The sequence below is a fragment of the Podarcis gaigeae genome (genome assembly GCF_964106915.1).
Source record: "Podarcis gaigeae genome assembly, chromosome: 6".
In the NCBI taxonomy this organism is placed as follows: domain Eukaryota; kingdom Metazoa; phylum Chordata; class Lepidosauria; order Squamata; family Lacertidae; genus Podarcis; species Podarcis gaigeae.
Genome location: NC_139682.1, coordinates 955,816 through 975,488, shown reverse-complemented (window position 1 = coordinate 975,488; position 19,673 = coordinate 955,816). Strand labels below are relative to the sequence as shown.

Genomic DNA, 19,673 nt, shown 5'->3' with positions numbered 1-19,673 from the left:
CGAGGGGGCCTCCTGCTCAAGCCTTTTTCAAGCAGGCAGGATTCCATCGTTCCACTTCAGAGAGAAATTATACTTTTTTTAGAAACACACGTCTTCGAAAGCATGTTTTGACTTGCAATGTTTATTTTGAAGAGAGAGAAAATATCCATCTGGAACTTGCTCCATGTCAGAGCCCCACGTCAGCTTCCTACGAAATAGACGCACACAAACAAACAAAATTTTGCTTACTGGTTCCTGGAAATTACCGTGTCACTGGAAAAAAACGATCTGGACCAGGAGCCAGCAGCAGTGACTGGCTGTGATCCACCCAGCTTCTGTCCCAGCCCAACCCAGGAGAGGGAGGGGGGAGGGAGGAGGGAAGGAAGACTATATCTGGCTGCTGATCATAGCCCTCAGCACCATTCAGAGCTGCCTCCCAGCAGGAGCACCATGAAGCCCACCAGGTTCTCCTTCTTCTCTGTGATGGGTCCCGTCCTCATCCTCTGGGCTCAGCTGCCATCAGTGCCCGCCCCATGTGAGTTTGGGTATTACTTGGAGGGGTGAAGAATTGGGGAGGTTTGGGGGTGGGGGAGCAGGCTTGGTGAGCTGTGGTTCCTGCACCGCAGGGGGCTGGGCCAGGTGTCCCTTGGGGCTCCTTGTATGAGGGGCATGGCCTTTACTGGTGATAGCATGCCAGGGTGGGGTGGAGCCCACCTACCAGGGCTAAGCCTATCCTGAATTTGAGGGATTCCACCTCCCTCCCCAGTCACAGCCCTTTGCCCAACACCCCCAAGAAGCCTGGACATGAAGGTGACTCTCGTGATCCACAGCATCCTCACATGCTCAGAGAACCTCTCACACACCCTGTTGAGACGCACAGGCCCAGAGGTTTTGCTGGGACTCTGCAGGTTGGGTGGACAAGCCCTGAATTTGAAGATCTACCTGCCTGAATGTTTCAGGTTGGTCAGTGATGGGCAGCAGCTGGTCAGTGAGCTGCCTCCTTTGGGCCAAACAAGCCAGAAGGCTTTTGATTTACACCCTAGAAATTCACTTCTGTGCATTGACCATACAAAACTGTGCGATGGGGTTTGGGATTTGGGCAGGGCAAGGTTCAAATTCGGGAGCTTCAAAGGGGGACTTTGATTGTAGTCCTCAAATGAAAAAGCCCAACCCCAAATTCTGGTCAGAGTGGAGGAGAATCTGGCTCAGGAGAGAGATGAGGCAGATATATGTCTGACTAGACAGGCAATGGCAAAAGTTTATGATGTCCTTTCTCTCTTTAAATAAGGGTAGGGACAACAAAGGCTCTTTCGCCACCTTCACCCTCTAAGCTGCTGACAGGAAGGGCTTGTCCACACTTCTGAAAGTTGTGCCTAGAAAGCTCAGCTCTTTAGCACGGAATCAAAACAAACGGCAACTCATGAGAAACTCCATTGCCATTCATCATGATTCAGTGCTAAACCACAGGTTTTCCTAGAGGAACAGTGGGGCAAGCAGATGTGAGCCCCAAGAGAGGTTTGGGGGCTCATCTAGAAGTGGAGTTTTGTGGAGGAGGGCTGTAGGCAGACTGTGCATTTAACAAGAATCATAGAACTGTTGGACTGGACCCTCCAGGGTCCGTTAGTCCATCTCCCTGCATTGGAGAAATTACATTTAAAGCATCTATAAGAGACGGCCATCCAACCTCTGCTTTGAAACCCTCGACAGCTCTTACCGCTAGAAAGTTCTTCCCTAAGAGTGCCACCCAGCTGTTGCTGTGCTTCTGGCTTCCGTCAGTGGACCTTGAAGCTCTAGCAAAAACAAAGCAGCCCCTGCAAACCTGAGGTTTGCCCATGCCAGATACAGCCCATCTCTGAGCAGAGGAAGGTGGAGGTGCGGAAGAGGATGGTGGGACCTTCTGGCAAGATCCAAAGGGTGTCAGCGTCCTGGAAGAGAGAAGCCGACTCCATCAGCCTCTGACTTCCAAAGCAGCCTGTGCCTGAGTGCCTGCAAGTTGGGTCTTGTGGGGGAAAGGGAAGGTTCAGGAAGCCAAGCAATGAATCACACGGCCTTTGATACTCTAAAGGGAGAGGGCTTGGGTTAGGGGGTGGTTAGGTGTTGAAATCCTATGCGTCTCCCAAGGTTCAGATGTAACAGATGATGTCAGCCTCCTTGGAGCAAAAGACAAATGACTCACAATGCCTGGAGCCTGCCCTTTCAGAAGGGTGATGATGCCTAGAAAAACTTCCGGCGGGCAGGGAGACTTCCCTACTGGGGCAACACATTCTGGAAGAGTGTTGTGTATCCGCCACCTGAATCAGCTCTAGGTGGCGGGAGGTGTCTACTTTTGCATTCTTACAACTGGTTCTCCTGCATTCCTGTGGGCTCTGTGGAGTATGTGGAAAAGCCTTGCTTGTCTCATGGTGTCATGAGGCTGCCCTCCAGGTTGGCACAGACACGGCAAGTTTCCTATTGTTCTCACCTGTGGCCCCCTCCCATTTTTCCATGCCTCTGGGGCCAAAAAAAATGAGCCTCTCTCTCTCTCTCTCTCTCTCTCTCTCTCTCTCTCTCTCTCTCTCCCTCTCTCCCTCTCTCATTAGTCAGACAGCCTGATCATGCAATGCCCCACCTTAAAGCCTTCTCCTGCTTTCCTGCCCTGTCCCAGACCTAGTCCCAACTCCTCTCTCTTCCCTTCAGAGTCCTCCTCCCTCTCTGGGTCTCTCTGTTCTTCTCTCCTGAGAGATCCAGTCAGGGCTGTAGGAAGGGGGGGCGGTGGGGACGGACCGCCCTGGATGCCCTCGCCTGAGGGGATGACATTCAGCACGCCATCCGTCCATGACTCCCAAGCCTACCCCAACCCATCAGGATAAGGGGCAGAGCTGTGCCATTTTGCCAGTGGCATTCCCCGCTTCCCCCTTTGTTTTGACCGCTTGGAGGGGCTTGGGGGTCGTGGGCGGGTGGCGCTGAATGTCCTCCACAGGCAGCTCGCTCCAGCCCTGCTGCAGGGCATGAGCACTGCTTGGGCACCCAGTTGGCTATCCCGCGCCTGGGATGGCACCCTCCGTGCCACACACCACTCGGGAGCACGCACGCCCTGGGCAGCGTGGGCATATGCTCTGCCGCTGTTGCCAGTCACCTCCAGTTCCTCCATCATTGGATTCCTGAAGGTCTCTCCCTGGAGATATGGCAGGGAAGAGCAATGGACTTTGAGTGTCTCTTAGCAACAGAGGAAGCGGAAACAGAGGAGTCAGCCGCCGGTCCATCTAGCCCCATATTGTCTACACTGACTGGCAGTGGCAGTCCATGTTTTTAGGCAAGGGAATGATTCCTAGCCTTACCCAGAGATGCCATTGGAGGTGGGACCAGGGTTTTCTTCACCCTAGCTACATTTCTTGTCTTCTGTGTAAGTTGCTTGGAGGCTGCACTGCAGTCAAGCACTGTACGAATTCTGTTGACTCAAGAGAAATCAATAATACAGTTTCAGACGTGTGCAGCACCTTTCCAAAGGACTCTGACCGGTGCGGCGACCCCAAACCACGCTTCTTCTACAACTCCACCTCCAAGGCCTGCGAGCCCTTCACCTACAGAGGCTGCTCGTGGTTCCGCAACCGCTTTTACACCATCGAAGAATGCCAGCGCCACTGCGGAGGGACTGGTGAGTGGGGGTGAGAGGGGGGTGGGCCCAGATGTGGGAAAGGACCCCGACCCTCTTGACTGACAGAAACCCACCCACCCAGGCATCTTGAAACACAGGGAGCCCTTGGGACCTGGGTGGGGGGAGCGGGTGTCCTGAACATCTTCACCTGCTCTGCCCCTGTGCCATGTAGATGAGGTCAGGCATAGATGTGGCTCAAAGGGTTGCTCCACTCATCCCAGCATCCCAGAGTTGAGGGGCAGGCCTGACTGGGACCCATCACTCAGCATCCTCCTAGAAGGCCTTCCTTACGGAGGGGGGTCGAAAAGAGGCGAGGGAACACACTAGGTGTGCGTGAAACTCTGCAGGGTGTGAGAAAGTGGGCAGAGATTGTCTTCTTCTTCTCCAGAACTTCTTGGAGTCATTGTGAGAGATTCAGGGCAGACAAAGGGAAGGGTTTTTTTGCACACAGCAAATAGCTGAAATATAGAATTTGTTCCTGCAAAAGGAATTGACAGCCACCAACTTGGAGGGCTTTAAGGACCGAGCAAATTCATGAGGAGGATGACGCTACTAGCCACAAGGTCCATGCACGACCTCCCCTGTTGATGGAGAGGGTCAGTCTTGCTCTGATGTCCTTCATGCAAGCTTCTCCATTGGGGCATGTGGTTGGTCTCTGTAAGAACAGATGGGCCCAACAACCAGGATCCTTGAGAGATCTTAGGCGGGCTTTTCTCCATCGTTGATGAAACCTCCCTCCCACCTCCTTGCACCCACCATTCTGTCCCTTTTGGGAACACTCCTTGAAGACATGATCAGGGGCTGCAGAACAGCGGCCTAAGGTCCCCTCCACATCACGCCCAACGACAACCCTGGTTTCACTCTCTGTGTTGCAGAAAAGCCTGGCTCCTGCCTCCCCAGTCCTCGAAACATCACCCTGGAGTGCTTGGCCAGCTGCCTTCATGATGGAAACTGCCCGGGAGATCAGAAGTGCTGCTCTTATGGGTGCGCCTTGCGCTGCTCTGAGCCCATCAAAGGTGAGATCCAGAGGTTGCTGGGGGAGGTGGGGGGCTACTGTTACCCTTCAGAGAAGTGGCCTCTGTCAGGGATGATTTAGCTGCTACTCATGGGCTCTCAATAATGCTGGGCAGCTATGAGAGCAGAGTGGTGCTTCTGCGGCTGGAGCAAGCACTAAAAGTTCTGCCTTCCATAGAGTGTGAGACTAATTCTCAGGGTTGTGGGTTCAAGCCCCACATTGGGCAAAAGATTCCTGCATTGCAGGGTTGGACTAGTTGACCCTTGTTTCCCAGTCTAAACAGACTCAGTTCACTCAATCTGCCCTGAATCTTCCACCAGTTTGACTGGGTGACCCCATCAGGTTCTAGGATTCTGAGAGATGGAGAAACCCACCTGTTTTCTACCCACATTCTGTCATGAGTTTCCCCAGCCACTCTGGGCGGCTCCCAATCAAGTATTAAAAACAATACAGCGTTAAATATTAAAAACTTCCCTGAACAGGGCTGCCTTCAGATATCTTTTAAAGATAGGATAGCTACTTATTTCCTTCACATCTGAAGGGAGGGCGTTCCACAGGGTGGGCACCACCACCAAGAAGGCCCTCTGCCTGGTTCCCTGTAATTTGGCTTCTTGCAGCGTGGGAACCACCAGAAGGCCCTCGGAGCTGGACCTCAGTGTCTGGGCTGAATTATGGGGGTGGAGACGCTCCTCCAGGTATACAGGACCGAGGCCAAATAAATTTCTATACAATCTGGATATTCCTGTCGCTATAACTCCCACAAGGAATTATAGCCCCAGATGTTTCGACCTTTCTTCACAGGGGAGTTGCTCCACCCCTGTCCTCCTTCTGAATCTTTGCAGAGAACGTAGTTAAAGTCTGTTTCTCTCTCACTCTTCCTTCCTCTCCCTTTGCCACCCCAGATATTTGCAAGCTGCCTCCGGATTACGGTCCATGCCATGGCAAGTTCCGGAGCTGGTATTACGATGAGCGTGACCAAAACTGCAAGAGGTTCATCTACAGCGGCTGCCTCGGAAACCAGAACAAATTCAAGAAGCGCAGGGAGTGCCTGGCCAGATGCAAGCCAGCAGGTGAGCAGGCTGGAGACCCAGCAGGGAAGGGGGCTATCAATGGCGACTAGCCAGGGTGACTAGGCTAGACTGGGTTAAAAGAGGGGAAATGGCCAGCGGAAATACGAGGCCAAAATGTACGGAAGAATGGAAATTCTTTTCGGCCTCTTTTAAAAAGGATTATAGCAAATGAAATTGCAAGCAGGGTCTTGCAGCGTAAGCAATGGAAGGCTAGCAAGAATGAACTAAATGAAGAAATGTGTAAGTTTTGCATTTCAGGAATAAACATCAAGAATGCAAGGATGGGAAGTCGAATTGCTAAGAAATGTGGATAAATTGATTTGGCACAAAGTTTATAAAACCGATAAAAAAATAAATTAAAAAGCAGCAACTACAAACAGGAAGCTTTGAGTTAACGTACAGATGCAGGACTGATTCTGAGTATGTTACAGAAAGTTCTTGGCAGTGACTGGAAGGGAATGATCCACTTCCAGTTGGCTGCAGAGAAGCCATTTCTCAAAGGCACAAAAGTGTAGAAACCGCCTTAGGCGGGAAGGAGTCCCCGCCGATGGCACAGTGTTCTGACAATGCTCTCCTCTTTTTCCAGGGTCTTCCTAAGTCTTCCTCGCTCACCCACTGCCTGGCCCTAGGCCCTTGACCTGGCCAGCCTGCAATGGCCTCATGCCAGAACAGACGGCCCCTCCGCACGCATTGCACAGACAATCCGGGTGTATGAATGAATCAATGTTTCCGTGAAGTGATGACAAATGTCTCCGCTGCTGTGAGAAACTTCCTGGTGGTTGACGTGTGCTTGGCCCAAGGGGTGTGGCATTGCTCCCGGTGGGGTGCAAAGGACTGTCTGCATTCTCCAAGAGCTTGCACCCTTCTTCGTATGAATGTCCATGCTGGCATGTGGCAGATGAAACCAGGCAGCCAATGGCGCTTGCAGAAACTCTGGTATGAACTCTCAGAGGAAGAGGAGGAAGAGGAAAGAGAGGTCTGGCTTCCTTGCTGCCACCTCACCTGAGTGCTTCCTGGGTGCTTCTCCCCACCTGCCACCACTAGCCTGTTCTTCCACAAAAGCACACTCAACTGGAGGGCATATAGAATCATAGAACGGTAGAGTTGGAAGGAACCCAGGAGTCATCTAGCCCAACGCCATGAAATGTAGGAATCTCAGCTCAAGCATCCCTGAGAGATGGCCACCCAACCTCTGCTTGAAAACCTCCAGTGAAGGAGTCCACCACCTTCCAAGGGAGTCCATTCCACTCTCCAGCAGCTCTTGCCACCAGAAAGTTCTTCCTGATGTTTAGACAGACTCTCCTTTCCTGTAACTTGGATCCATCGGTTCAGGTCCCATCCTCCAGAGAAAAAGGAAACGAACCTGGTCCCTCTTCCATGGGACAGCCCTGCAGATATTGGAAGATGGCTCTCATCTCACCTCGCTGTCTTCTCTTCTCCAGGCTAAGCATCCCCAACTCCCTCAACCATTTCTCACAAGACTTTGCTTCACCTCCCTTGACCCTCTTGGCCACCTTCCTCTGTGCACCTTCCACCTTGTTGGGGTCTTTCTGGAGCGTTTTTGCAAATGTGAATGAAGAGCAAGTGCTGTGGCCAGCGTTCGAGGAGAAGGTGTAGCAGCCCATGCAGGGCTTCCCTTTCATGGTCCAAAAAGCTGTAGCATTCCCAAAGCAAGGAAGGATTGGAATCTGATCAATAGAATACACATGAGGCTTGACAAGCAAGACTCTGGGAGGAGGTGCCAATAACTAATAATTCCTCTCCACCCCTCGGCCCAGGTCATTTTATTCACGAAAGAACTTTTTACACAGTGTTCGTAAGAACCAATCAGATTTCCTCTAAGCATTTCAAAAAAACCCATGTGAGGACAAAGGTAAAAGTTAAAACTACAAAAAGCTAATTTGAGCATGCATAGTAGTCCAGAGTAAATAAAATAAGAAACAAGGAATGCATTCAGCAACTCTGGAGGTCATAAACAAGCGGTAGACAGGAGAGGAAGGATGGCATCTTTATCACCTCCATGTGATACTATTTCCTGGCCCTAAGATTAACAAAACCAAGGAAAGGTACATCAAAGCCATCTACTATCTTTATGGCCCAGGATGCCTGGTGAAGCAACTGGCCTGTGTATTTAGAAAGCTTATACGTGCCTTTCAGCGTAGAGAAAACAAATGGCAGAGATGCAGAGGCTTCTGGGATTTGATCAGAAACTATTGTCAATGAATCAAACCCAGTCAACGCAATGCTTTCATTGCGGACACCATGGCTTGCTCCATATGTCATAATTCCTCATAGCAATCCCACCTGACCCCCACACTCTGGATATCTGCACCCCTACAAAAAGCCACAAAGGTGAGGGGTGGAGAAGAGGGGTCAGGCTGGGTTGGCAGGCAAGCAAGGCTTGAATCACGACCTTTGTAGGGGATGCTGAGATAGCAAAGAGGACACAGGAAGGCAGAGAGGAACAGAGGGACAGCGTCCCCTCCAGCCTCCTTTTGAGGAACCTTTTGAGGGCCACATTCCACCGGGGGTAATCTCTTGGGAGCCACATACCAGGGATGGGAGGAGACTGAAGTTAAATGTGGTCTCTCCCTCCTCCTTCCTTCCTTCCTTCCTTCTCTCTCTCTCTGCATGTGGAGGGGGGATTTTTGCCAAGGTCCCAGTCCATGGAGAGAGGGGGGGTTCACCCCAACCCTCCCCAGCTGCCTCTCCAGTGGAAATCCCCCACCCCATGCATGGGAGGGCAAGGGGGGAGGCAGAGCTAAAGGGGAGGGGCATAGACAGCACCCTGAGCGGCTGGCAAGGGGCCCCTGGTCTCTCAGCTTCCTTCCAGGGCCTCTGGCAGAGAGCTGTCCTTTCCCATTTCCTGACATTCATTTTTATTTTTTTTAAAGATATTTATATACCATTCACCAGGTGAACTTTGCAAAGCAGTTTACATAGGGATATGAAAGCAATAAGCCTCAATAAAGCACCTTTAAGTTATTTAATAAAACAGCCAAGGCAAGCAACAAACAGTATTTTCATTTATTTATTCTCGGAAGCTCAGCTGCTGGGAAGGAGAAGCTGCTTCACATGGAATACTGGGAGCAGCCGGCTCATGTGGGATCACAGAATTGCAGAGTCGGAAGGGACCCCCAGGTTCATCTAGTCCAACCCCCAGCAATGCAGGAGTCACAGCTAAACAATCACTGCTTTTAAAACATCCTGGGGGTGTTCCTGGGACTTTCTGCATGCTGAGCCTGTACTCTGTGGATGACAAGTAGTCCTTCTCCAAGACTTAAATGGCAGAGTGGGCTTCATACACTCACAGTTCAACTGTGTTTTGGGGCAGATCAAGGGGGGCTGGGGAAGGGGGCAGGCACTTCATTCTGGGTGCTCCCTGGGTGGCTCCATCCCTCAGTCTGGAGCCCCTCACACACCTCAAGAGGTTCCGGGGGGGGGGGCCTCTGCCCAGTTGCTCTCCTCGTCCCTCCTTCTCTTGCTTAACCTTATTGGAATCTTTGTTCAGAATTGTTTCCCTTAACAGTGTGATTTTATCATATCATTGTAACATTGTCTTTGGGGGGATTGGAGAATTGTATTTTTGAAGGGGGGTTTCTACACTCAAGCTTTATAAAAAATAAATTATGAAATAAATATGGTGCTTTTATATTGTTTGTATTGTAATGGTGTGTGTGTGTGTGTGTGAGAGAGAGAGAGAGAGAGAGAGAGAGAGAGAGAGAGAGAGCTGCCTTGGGTGAGGTGTACCTATCTTAAATAAAACCAATCAGATTCTCCCACTTTTCCAGGGGTGCAGGGATTAAACTCCTTATATGTAGTGGAAGAGCCAGTCGTGCTTCTCTGGAGGTCTTTTCATGGAGGAGAGGGACCCACGGCTGCTGGTGTGTCAGACCCAGGGATGCCACACAGGTGTGGTTTCAGTTTTGCTCTTAATGTAAATCCAGTTTTGATGAATGGCAAAACTCAGTCTGCAGGAGCAGTGAGAAGCAAAGGCCTGCTTTGGCCAATACATCATCAACCGGACAGGCCAGCCAGATTCATCAGATCCTGAAGCACCAAAGCAAAGGGTCTGGTATCTGCCAGGCAAGCTGACAGCTGAGAGGTGTTTGAAGTGTGGGGTCCTGCTCCACCAGGTATAGATTTAGGACACTTACCATATTTTTCCATCTATAAGACACCCCCAAGTATAAGACGCCCCCTATTTTGGAGGACTCAGATTTAAGAAAATGGGGGAGATGGCCCAGAGTATAAGACACCCCCTAATTTTTGACATTTTTTTTAGGGGGGAACCTAGTCTTATACACGGAAAAATATGGTAACAGCAACTGATGGGTTTAGGGGAATGCAGGCAGGCTGTTTTTGAAAAGGCCACTGCAGACAGCTTTAGAAAAGGCTACTTTGGTCATTGGTAAAAGGGGGAAAGAGAAAGCATGTTGTCATTGTCATCATCATCACTATCTAATATTATTTATACCCTGCCCATCTGGCTGGGTTTCCCCAGCAACTCTGGACGGCTACCAAAAGATTAAAAACAGAATAAAACATCACACATTAAAAGCTTCCCTAAACAGGGCTGCCTTCAGATGCCTTCTAAAAGTCAAATAGTCATTTATTTCCTTCACATCTGCTGGAAGGGCGTTCCGCAGGGCGGGCACCACTACCAAGAAGGCCCTCTGCCTGGTTCCCTGTAACCTCACTTTTCGCAATGAGGGAACCACCAGAAGGCCCTTGGCGCTGGACCTCAGTGTCCGGGCAGAACGATGGGGGTGGAGACGCTCCTTCAGGTCTACTGGACTGAGGCGGCTTTCAAGGTCAGCACCAAAACTTTGAATTGTGCTGGGAAACGTACTGGGAGCCAATGTAGGTCTTTCAGGAGAGCAGCTTTGCAGTGCTGCCCCCTGGTGGTTGCCTGCTGCATAATGCTCCAAAGGGTTGGCTGAGTCAGGATGATGATCCAGAAGAGGCCTCCAGAGGAATGGGGAAGCCTCTGGTGGGGCTGGGGGAGGCCACTAGAGAGGAACTTGGAAGCAGGGGGTGGTGGGGGGTTCCTCAAGCTGCTTTCCCATCTCCTCTGCCCCCCACAACAGGAGCCGGGAATTCTGCCTCCCTCTCTGTCCTCAGCTCCTTCTCTGGGAGATGCCTTCAGAAACAGGATATCCAGGAGAAGTTGGAAAAGAAGGGAGCAGGGGGCTCCACCTGGGACCAAGTGGGGAGGGGGTGCCCAAGAGCTTTTCCCACCTGCTTCACTGCTCAACTGCAACACAACCCCCATCAGTGCTGGCAGTGGGCCTTACCCTCCAGTATTATCATTATCATCAATTAAATTTCTATACCACTGCAGCCCCAGAAGGAGCTGGGTATGTTTAGCCTGGAAAAGAAGAGGCTGAAAGGAGATAGAATAGCCATCTTCAAATACCTGAAAGGCTGCCGCATGGAAAATGGAGCAGGCTTGCTTTCTGCTGCTCCAGAGCACAGAATCCAAACCAATGTATTAAAATTACAAAAAAAGGAGACTGTGATTAAACATAACTACTGCAATGTGCTCTATGCCGGGTCATTGAAGGTGACCCGGAAACTACAACTAATCCAGAATGCGGCAGTTAGACTGGTGACTGGGAGCGGCCGCCGAGACCACATAATACCGGTCTTGAAAGACCTACATTGGCTCCCAGTACGTTTCCAAGCACAATTCAGAGTGTTGGTGCTGACCTTTAAAGCCCTAAACAGCCCAGTATACCTGAAGGAGCGTCTCCACCCCCATCGTTCAGTCCGGACACTGAGGTCCAGCTCTGAGGGCCTTCTGGCGGTTCCCTCCCTGCGAGAAGCCAAGTTACAGGGAACCAGGCAGAGGGCCTTCTCAGTCGTGGCACCAGCCCTGTGGCACACCCTCCCAGCAGATGTCAAAGAGAACAACAACTACCAGACTTTTAGAAGACATCTGAAGGCAGCCCTCTTTAGGGAAGCTTTTAATGTTTGATGCATTACCAGATGGGCGGGGTATAAAGAATAAAATAATTATTATTATTATTATTATTATTATTATTATTATTATTATTATCTTTCTGACACTAAGGGGCATTCGACACTGGAACTGACTCCCTTGTTATTGGGTGAAAGTTTCTAAGCAGAGGTTAGATGGCCATCGGTCATGGATGCTTCAGTTGAGATTCCTGCATTGGTTCCTTCCGACTATACAATACTATGATTCTATGGTCCCAAGTCAGTGCCCCAGCACTCCACCTACATCTTTGAGGTTTGCTTGGAGTGTAAATGCAGTCTGCATGCTCTCCAGGTTGCTCCCAAATGTCACAAGAGGGAGGAAGCAGGCAGAAGGTCCAAACAGAATGGCAAATGAGGCTGAGCCTTGGGGCTCTACAGGGAGCTATTCCTAGCAAATTCACTACACTCGTTGTTCAGGTTTACTCGCAAAGAATCAGCAGGGCTGGTCAGCTTCCCAGAAGATCCTGCCTTGGAATCCCTGGTGCTGGAACTAGATCCCCTGCTGTTGGGCAGAAAACAAAGATGCAGCTCAGCTTTCTTAAAGGCTCTTTCTGGTCATGGATCTCACGTCCCTCAGGCAGGTCCTTTGAGGACCCTCTTTGAACAGGAAGAGGTTTAGTGGGAAGGAGACAAGGGGCAACTTGACCTAGAGCCTGGTTCTCAAAGGGTGTGGCAGGAGAGGATGGGAAGAGCGGCAGAGAGATTCAAGGACAATCAAAGAAGCATTTCAACATCACAGGGTAGTATAGTATCAAAATTATTCTTTTTATTTGTGGAATATGCATAGATACCTTTTCAAAATGAGGCCAAGACCATTGGCTTTTCTTCTACTGTTCTCCACGACATATTGTTGTGGAAAGGGATTTTCGACTCTGACAAAGATCAGAAAAGAGCAAGGCTTCTTTGTGCTGATGAGGAGACGAGAGTTTGCTTGTCTGAAATTAGACCTCACCTAAATGAGATTACCCAGCAAAAGCAATCTCACACCTCTCAGAGAGTTTGTAAGAGCCTCGTTTATCATTATATTTTGGGAAGGATTCCTGTCCTGATGCAGGAACATTAAACTTTCTGGATGTCCCATGATCACATTATGAAGGAGTTGTGTTCTGTGTTACAAATCAAGCCCTGCGAGGAGTTGTTTGTTTTTGTTTTCCATTTTGTTTCATGGGCTTGTCTCCCCAGGCATCAAAAGCAGGCTTCCCATTGTTGAAGCCCCACGAGGGCCAACTCGCCTCCTCCTCCTCCAAGCCAATGTCTGGGTCCTCAGCATCCTCGTCGCTCCACATGTCGTGATAGGCGTACGCATTGTCGGCAGGCCTGTCTAACCCGTAATCCAGTTCCTTGTCAAAGGCATCTCCATCGCCGCCATTGTCCGCAGCGCTGGCATCGGAATTGCCACCCTCATTCCCTTCATCTTCAAAAATGTCGTCTTCGTCATCGTTGTCATCCTTGTCATCAACTTTCTCTGGTTTGTCCTCAGGCTTGGGCTTACTCTCAGGTGCAGGTTTCACACTGGACCCTGGCTTTTCATGGGATGCTGGTTTGTCACCAGATGTCGGCTTGGCGTGGTCCACCTGCCCAGATGGATGCTCTCCAGATGTGGGTTTGGCGTGGTCCACATGCCCAGAATGATGTTCTCCAGAAGTGGGCTTGACATGGGCGACCTGCCCAGATGGATGCTCTCCAGATGTGGGTTTAGCATGGTCCACATGCCCAGAAGGATGTTCTCCAGATGTGGGTTTAGCATGGTCCACATGCCCAGAAGGATGTTCTCCAGATGTGGGTTTAGCATGGTCCACCTGCCCAGAAGGATGTTCTCCAGATGTGGGTTTCGCATGGTCCACATGCCCAGAAGGATGCTCTCCAGATGTGGGCTTGGCGTGGTCTACCTGCCCAGAATGATGCTCTCCAGATGTGGGCTTGGCATGGTCTACCTGCCCAGATGGATGCTCTCCAGATGTGGGCTTGCCATGGACCACGTGCCCAGATGGATGCTCTCCAGATGTGGGCTTGGTGTGGTCTACCTGCCCAGATGGATGCTCTCCAGATGTGGGCTTGCCATGGACCACGTGCCCAGAGATATGCTCTCCAGATGTGGGCTTGGCGTGGTTTACCTGCCCAGAAGGATGCTCTCCAGATGTGGGCTTGGTGTGGTCTACCTGCCCAGATGGATGCTCTCCAGATGTGGGCTTGGTGTGGTCTACCTGCCCAGAAGGATGCTCTCCAGATGTGGGCTTGCCATGGTCTACCTGCCCAGAAGGATGCTCTCCAGATGTGGGCTTGGTGTGGTCTACCTGCCCAGAATGATGCTCTCCAGATGTGGGCTTGGCATGGTCTACCTGCCCAGATGGATGCTCTCCAGATGTGGGCTTGCCATGGACCACGTGCCCAGAGATATGCTCTCCAGATGTGGGCTTGGCGTGGTCTACCTGCCCAGAAGGATGCTCTCCAGATGTGGGCTTGGTGTGGTTTACCTGCCCAGATGGATGCTCTCCAGATGTGGGCTTGCCATGGACCACGTGCCCAGAGATATGCTCTCCAGATGTGGGCTTGGCGTGGTTTACCTGCCCAGAAGGATGCTCTCCAGATGTGGGCTTGGTGTGGTCTACCTGCCCAGAAGGATGCTCTCCAGATGTGGGCTTGCCATGGTCTACCTGCCCAGAAGGATGCTCTCCAGATGTGGGCTTGACATGGTCTACCTGCCCAGAAGGATGCTCTCCAGATGTGGGTTTGACATGGGCCATGGACCCAACAGGAGGAGCTGGCTTCTTGTCCGTTACTGGCTTTTCCCTGGGGCGGGGTCTGCAGTGGGTCTTATTCCTACCACCCGGAGCTGGCTTTCCTATCAGCCCCGGCTGGCCAGCAGATGTGGGTTTGCCATGCTGAATATTAGAAGCTGGCTTGGCACTGGAGGCTGGTTTCTCACCAGAGGTGACTCCAAAGACCCCCTCCTGTCCCTCTGGGGTCTTTCCAGCGGAAGGAAAGACGACTTCTGTTCTGTTCTCAGCCTGGGGTCTCTTCTTCTTACAGAGAATGGGAGGTCCTGGCTCCTTCAGGAGATGGGTGCCGCCTTCCTTGGAGATGGGGGCTTCTGGAGAGGAGACCTTTCCCTTGCCCACAGAGGTGCCCTCCTGGCTCTCTGGCCGCTTCTTGGGCAAGCAGTTGCTGAGAGACACCTCTGCATCCTTGATCAGCAGACAGAGAAGCTGATGACCGGAGGCTTTTTTTCCCTGAGAAGGGGCTCCCCCCTGACGCCGCATCACTGCATCACCTCCACGGGAAAGAGATGATGCTGATGCTGATGCTGATGCTGATGCTGATGCTGATGCTGATGCTGATGCTGATGCTGATGCTGATGCTGCTGCTGCTGCTGCAGAGGTCTCTGGACCTAGAAAGGAGGATACAAGGCACAGACAGTCATGGAATCGAAGAATCAGAGAACTGTAGGGACCCCCAAGGGCCATCTAGTCTAACCCCTCTGCAAAACAGGAATTGCAGCTAATAAATCCCTGACAGATGGCCACCCAAGCTCTGCATAAAAACCTCCATGACCTTCTGAGGTGGCGGTTGTTGTTGTTATTATTATTATTATTATTATTATTATTATTCATTGATATTCCTCTTTTTCCCCACAGCAGGGCTTAAGGAGGCTTACACTAATTAGAGCAAGACAGATGAAATACAAAGAGCTAAAAAACATCTACTTATGTTACGGAAAATGCGAAGTATATAAAGGTTTCAAAAATCAGGGAAAAAATTATACCAAGTGTGGGGAAACTATAAAAACTTGCCGGAAAGGAAAACACCATTATGGCTTTCACATATCGAAGCCATGCCAGTGAGAAAAAGAAAGGTGAGAGAAGAATGGGAAACAGAGAGAGAGTTCTGTTAACAGAGGTTGGTTAGATTTTCGACTGAATGATTTTTCTGTAAGTTATTTGATGCCCCTGGATGAAAGTGTGATTATAAAGAATGGAAAAATAATAATAATAATAATACACAGAGGTTGGTGGTGAGATTAGATTAAGGAAGTAGGAAGAAGTAACAGAAAAAGACGATGATTTGGTTACAGCATCACCAACTTAATGAATTATTTAAGTTGGGGAGAAAGAATGATTTTGTAAATCAAATTATTTGGTTAGAAAAAGGCCTGCTGAATAATAATCCATAATGTATAAAATGCTGCTAGAATTGGAAACCTTTCCTGCGTCTCCCCCCCCCCCCCCCCGGTCTAACGCAGCAACATCCCATTGCCAGCCAGTGGTGGCAGAGTGCAGAGAGAGTCGGACTGGGGCGCTGGTGGGGGGGAGACCAGGGCTCCAAACCCCCCTCAGCGAGAAGTCCATCAGGTGTGACCTTGGGCCAGGTACTGCCTCCTCTTGGCCAAACCTCCCTCTCAGGGCTGTGGTGGGGATTCCATGAGGAGAGGGAGAAAACCACGTGCGCCACATCCGAGCTCCTGGGTGGAAACGGCCGGATATAGCAAGGCAACAAACAAGTCCCTCACCAAGGGGGAATGTGCATAACAATTTTCTCTTTTGGAAATGTGCTAAGAGGAAGGCAATCCACACCTTGATCAATTCCCACCCGGAAACCTATGTCTCCACTGTGGAAGGACGTGTGGATCCATAATGGGCCTCCACAGTCACTTACAGACTCATTAAACCGTATTTATGGAAGACAATCTGACTCGGCTACGAGGGATTGCAGAAGAAGAAGAAGAAGAAGAAGAAGAAGAAGAAGAAGAAGAAGAAGAAGAAGAAGAAGAATTGCCTGGAGCTTGATTGTACCCAACAAGTCAACGGGTGTTTGCTGAAATGTTGGTCCTTTGGCTGATATGGAAATTTAGCAACACCAGGGAATTGTTAATGGCAGTCTTAAAGGTAAAGGGACCCCTGACCATTAGGTCCAGTCGTGGCCGACTCTGGGGTTGCGGCGCTCATCTCGCTTTACTGGCTGAGGGAGCCGGTGTACAGCTTCCGGGTCATGTGGCCAGCAGGACCAAGCCGCTTCTGGCGAACCAGAGCAGCGCACGGAAACGCCGTTTACCTTCCTGCCAGAGCGGTACCTATTTATCTACTTGCACTATGACATGCTTTTGTTGGCAGGAGCAGGGACCGAGCAATGGGAGCTCACCCTGTCACGGGGATTCAAACCGCTGACCTTCTGATCAGCAAGTCCTAGGCTCAGTGGTTTAACCCACAGCGCCACCCGCATCCCCAATGTCAGTCTTACATCTATGCATTTAGAATAAAAATTCAAAAGAGGGGAGAATGAGCCACCTATTAATTCATGGAAATAAACTGGGGGAGTGGGAGAAGAACTAGGCATGATCCATAGCAGCTCAGGTGCTCCATCTTCCTGCCCAGGCAGGGCCAGCCAGCCCAACCACAGAAGCCACCAAATTGCAGAGGCTGCCGGCCAGAGCTATTTCTGATTTTACGGGGCTGCCAAGTCCAGAAAGGGAGTTTCAACAGGCAGCGTGAGAATCCGCTTCTGGTGACCAAGCAGCTGCGGCAATTATCCCAGGCGTTTCAAGAAGTGGAAGTAATGATGGGTTTGTCGTGTCACAATGACCCAGTTAGCCGAAAAGGTTGTGGGTTGCTTAACATTATGAGACGGCAAAAAATAAGCCCGTCCTGGTTGCAACATGCCTCTGCCTACGTATTCTGTTCCAGGAGGCCCCTGGTGTGAGCTAGGGTTCTCCCCCCAATCTCTTTCCTTTATATCGATGTGAGTTTGGAGGGTGAGTCTTGTAGGATGCCTGGGTCCCTTCCGATTCTGGGTGGCCCTGTACCCACTAAGGGTATCAGCTGATGGAAGACTCTGTCGCTAAACTGGGCGGTTGTTAAGATAATAGGCGATGCTTTCCACTTAAGGATCAGCGTTCGCTTTGTGCCAGAGGGCAAAGGCGTGGGGCAGGTAGACAAAGAACAACAGGTGTGAGTTGTGTGTGAGGCAGCGGGATGAGAATCTGGGACCCAGTTGCTGCGGTTGCCATCCAACTCAAGTTTGATTCAGGCTGGGATCCAAGGCTGGGATCAAGGGAGAAGCAAGATCTGTTGGGGTGTTAATGCTCAGGTGGGATAGAGGTAGAACACAGAGTTGTAGCGCTGGAAGGGATCCCAAGGGTCATCTAGTCCAGCCCCCTGAAATATGGGGAGCTCAGCAAAAGCATCCCTGCCAACTCAACTTAAAAATCTCCCAGGAAGGAGGGGCCACCACCTTCCCAGGGAGTCCGAATTTGCTTCCTTGTACCAAACTCCTGCAATTCAGGCGGGGTGACATTCTGGGAATCATTCCTAAAGCCAAAATTGCATATAGTCAAAGCCCTTTGGGTTCTATGGTGGGGGGATTTCCAAAGTCATTTCCCCCAGAACCCAGTCCCTTCTCTAGAAGGAAGTTTTTAATGTTCGATGTTCTGTTATGGTTTTATAATTTGTTGGAAGCTGCCCAGAGTGGCTGAGGAAACCCAGTCAGATGTGTGGGGTATATAATTATTATTATTATTATTATTATTATTATTATTATTATTATTATATAAATAAATATTATACCCCGCCCTCCCTGGCCAGAGCCGGGCTCAGGGTGGCTAACCTCAGTAAAATTACAGTAAAAAACATAATGGGGGGGCCCAATTTAAAATATAGGTTAAAATGCAATTTTAAAAAGCATCCTCATTTTAAAAGTAGCCCATAAATCAAAATCAACCAAATCAACCAAAAGCCAGGCAGAACAGCTCCGTTTTGCCTGCCCTGCGGAAAGATGTCAAGTCCCACAGGGCTCTAGCCTCTTGTAACAGAGCGGTCCACCACGTCGGGGCCAGTGCTGAAAAGGCCCTGGCCCTAGTTGAGACCAATCTAACCACCTTGGGACCCCCAAGGTGTTGTCATTTGTGTACCTTAAAGTCCTCCATGGGGCATACCAGGAGAGGTGGTCCCATAGGTACGTGGGTCCGAGGCTGCATAGGGCTTTAAAGGTCAAAACCAGCACCTTCAACCTGACCCGGGACTCCACCAGGTAGCAGTAGTATCATCATCATCAACATTAATTCTGCACTTTTATTTTTTAAATTGCCACATGTGTGAACCTAAATGCTCACAAAGTCCTGCCTGGCTTAAGGCCAAGCCATCTGAAAGACCTTATTCTTCAGGAGAGACCCTTCTCTCAGTCCCCCTTGGTGGGGGTGCAGGAGGGGACCTTCTCAGTAGTAGCCACTCCCAGATTCTGGGACTCCCTCCCTGGAGAAGCCAGGCTGCCTCTCTCCTCACCATCCTTCCACCGGCAGGTAAAGGAGACCTTCTCATTCCAACAGGCTTTTGGGAACGGACTGCTTTTTGGAAAAGGGCTGGTGCCAGGCTGTTTCATTGTAGCCTAGCACACACTTTTGTAAATCAACAAAATCTTTAATAAATAATAATAATACTGTTTCATTGTAATTACCGTATGTGCATGCTTTAAAGAGATTGTGTGTGTGTGTGTGTGTGTACACACACAGTTTTAACTCTATCATTGTTTAACTGTTTTTTTAATTATTGTTTTCCTCCCGCCTGGGGTCCCTGTCCAGAAAAGGCAGGATATAAACATATGGTCCTGTTCATCAAAAATGCTTCCTGCCCTCACCCATCCCAACTTCCTGAGCTCCTCTCCCAGGCTCAGGTGGGCTGCTGTGTGGAGCAGAGGAAGTGCCTGTGAGCAAGACTCCTTGTCATTTCCAATTTGCAATTATGCTAATTAATTGAGCAACTAGCACCTGAACCTGATAGCCATCAGAGTTGAATCAAGCCTGGGAGGAAGAGGCGGAGGAACGTGAGCAGCCCTTGGCAGCAGAAGGCCTGCTGGCAGCATGCCATCCTGCAATAACTGGCACACAATTGCCCAGCAGGGCCATGGAATCAGAAAACTGGAGAGCTGAGGGGGACTCCACCTTCATCGTTCAGCCCGGACACCGGGGTCCATCTCCGTGGCTTTT

The 19,673-nt window shown here is 50.4% G+C and overlaps 2 protein-coding genes across 16 annotated transcripts; one reads left to right on the top strand and one right to left on the bottom strand.

The window, feature by feature from the left end:
• Positions 1-362: 362 nt before the first annotated feature.
• Positions 363-9,337, top strand: LOC310847181 (BPTI/Kunitz domain-containing protein-like). The gene is made up of 5 exons (XM_083744781.1): positions 363-514; positions 3,437-3,613; positions 4,489-4,629; positions 5,531-5,698; positions 6,285-9,337. The coding sequence occupies exons 1-5, from the start codon at positions 430-432 to the stop codon at positions 6,293-6,295; spliced, it is 582 nt and encodes a 193-aa protein (XP_083600907.1). The 5' UTR covers positions 363-429; the 3' UTR covers positions 6,296-9,337.
• A 3,108-nt stretch (positions 9,338-12,445) lies between these two features.
• Positions 12,446-14,997, bottom strand: LOC310847000 (uncharacterized protein). 15 transcript variants are annotated; one of them, XM_083744333.1, is made up of 4 exons: positions 14,311-14,997; positions 13,861-14,130; positions 13,681-13,725; positions 12,446-13,590 (listed from the first exon to the last, which is right to left on the bottom strand). In XM_083744333.1, exons 1-4 carry the CDS (start codon positions 14,959-14,961, stop codon positions 12,820-12,822), a joined length of 1,737 nt encoding a protein of 578 aa, XP_083600459.1. In that variant the 5' UTR covers positions 14,962-14,997; the 3' UTR covers positions 12,446-12,819. The 15 variants fall into 15 exon arrangements, with proteins under 15 accessions (XP_083600459.1, XP_083600463.1, XP_083600458.1 ...); XM_083744337.1 differs by having other exon boundaries at positions 12,446-13,365; XM_083744332.1 differs by having other exon boundaries at positions 12,446-13,725; positions 13,861-13,905; positions 13,996-14,175; positions 14,356-14,997.
• Positions 14,998-19,673: the final 4,676 nt, after the last annotated feature.

Bases quoted from the DNA above. Each gene is read 5' to 3' on its own strand.
- LOC310847000 (XM_083744331.1), bottom strand. From the start codon at position 14,961: ATGCGGCGTCAGGGGGGAGCCCCTTCTCAGGGAAAAAAAGCCTCCGGT. The intron at 14,131-14,310 runs GTAGACCACACC...CCTTCTGGGCAG, and splicing joins GAGAGCATCCTTCTGGGCAG to GTAGACCACGCCAAGCCCAC.
- LOC310847181 (XM_083744781.1), top strand. From the start codon at position 430: ATGAAGCCCACCAGGTTCTCCTTCTTCTCTGTGATGGGTCCCGTCCTC. The intron at 515-3,436 runs GTGAGTTTGGGT...TCAATAATACAG, and splicing joins GCCATCAGTGCCCGCCCCAT to TTTCAGACGTGTGCAGCACC. The intron at 3,614-4,488 runs GTGAGTGGGGGT...TCTGTGTTGCAG, and splicing joins GCGCCACTGCGGAGGGACTG to AAAAGCCTGGCTCCTGCCTC.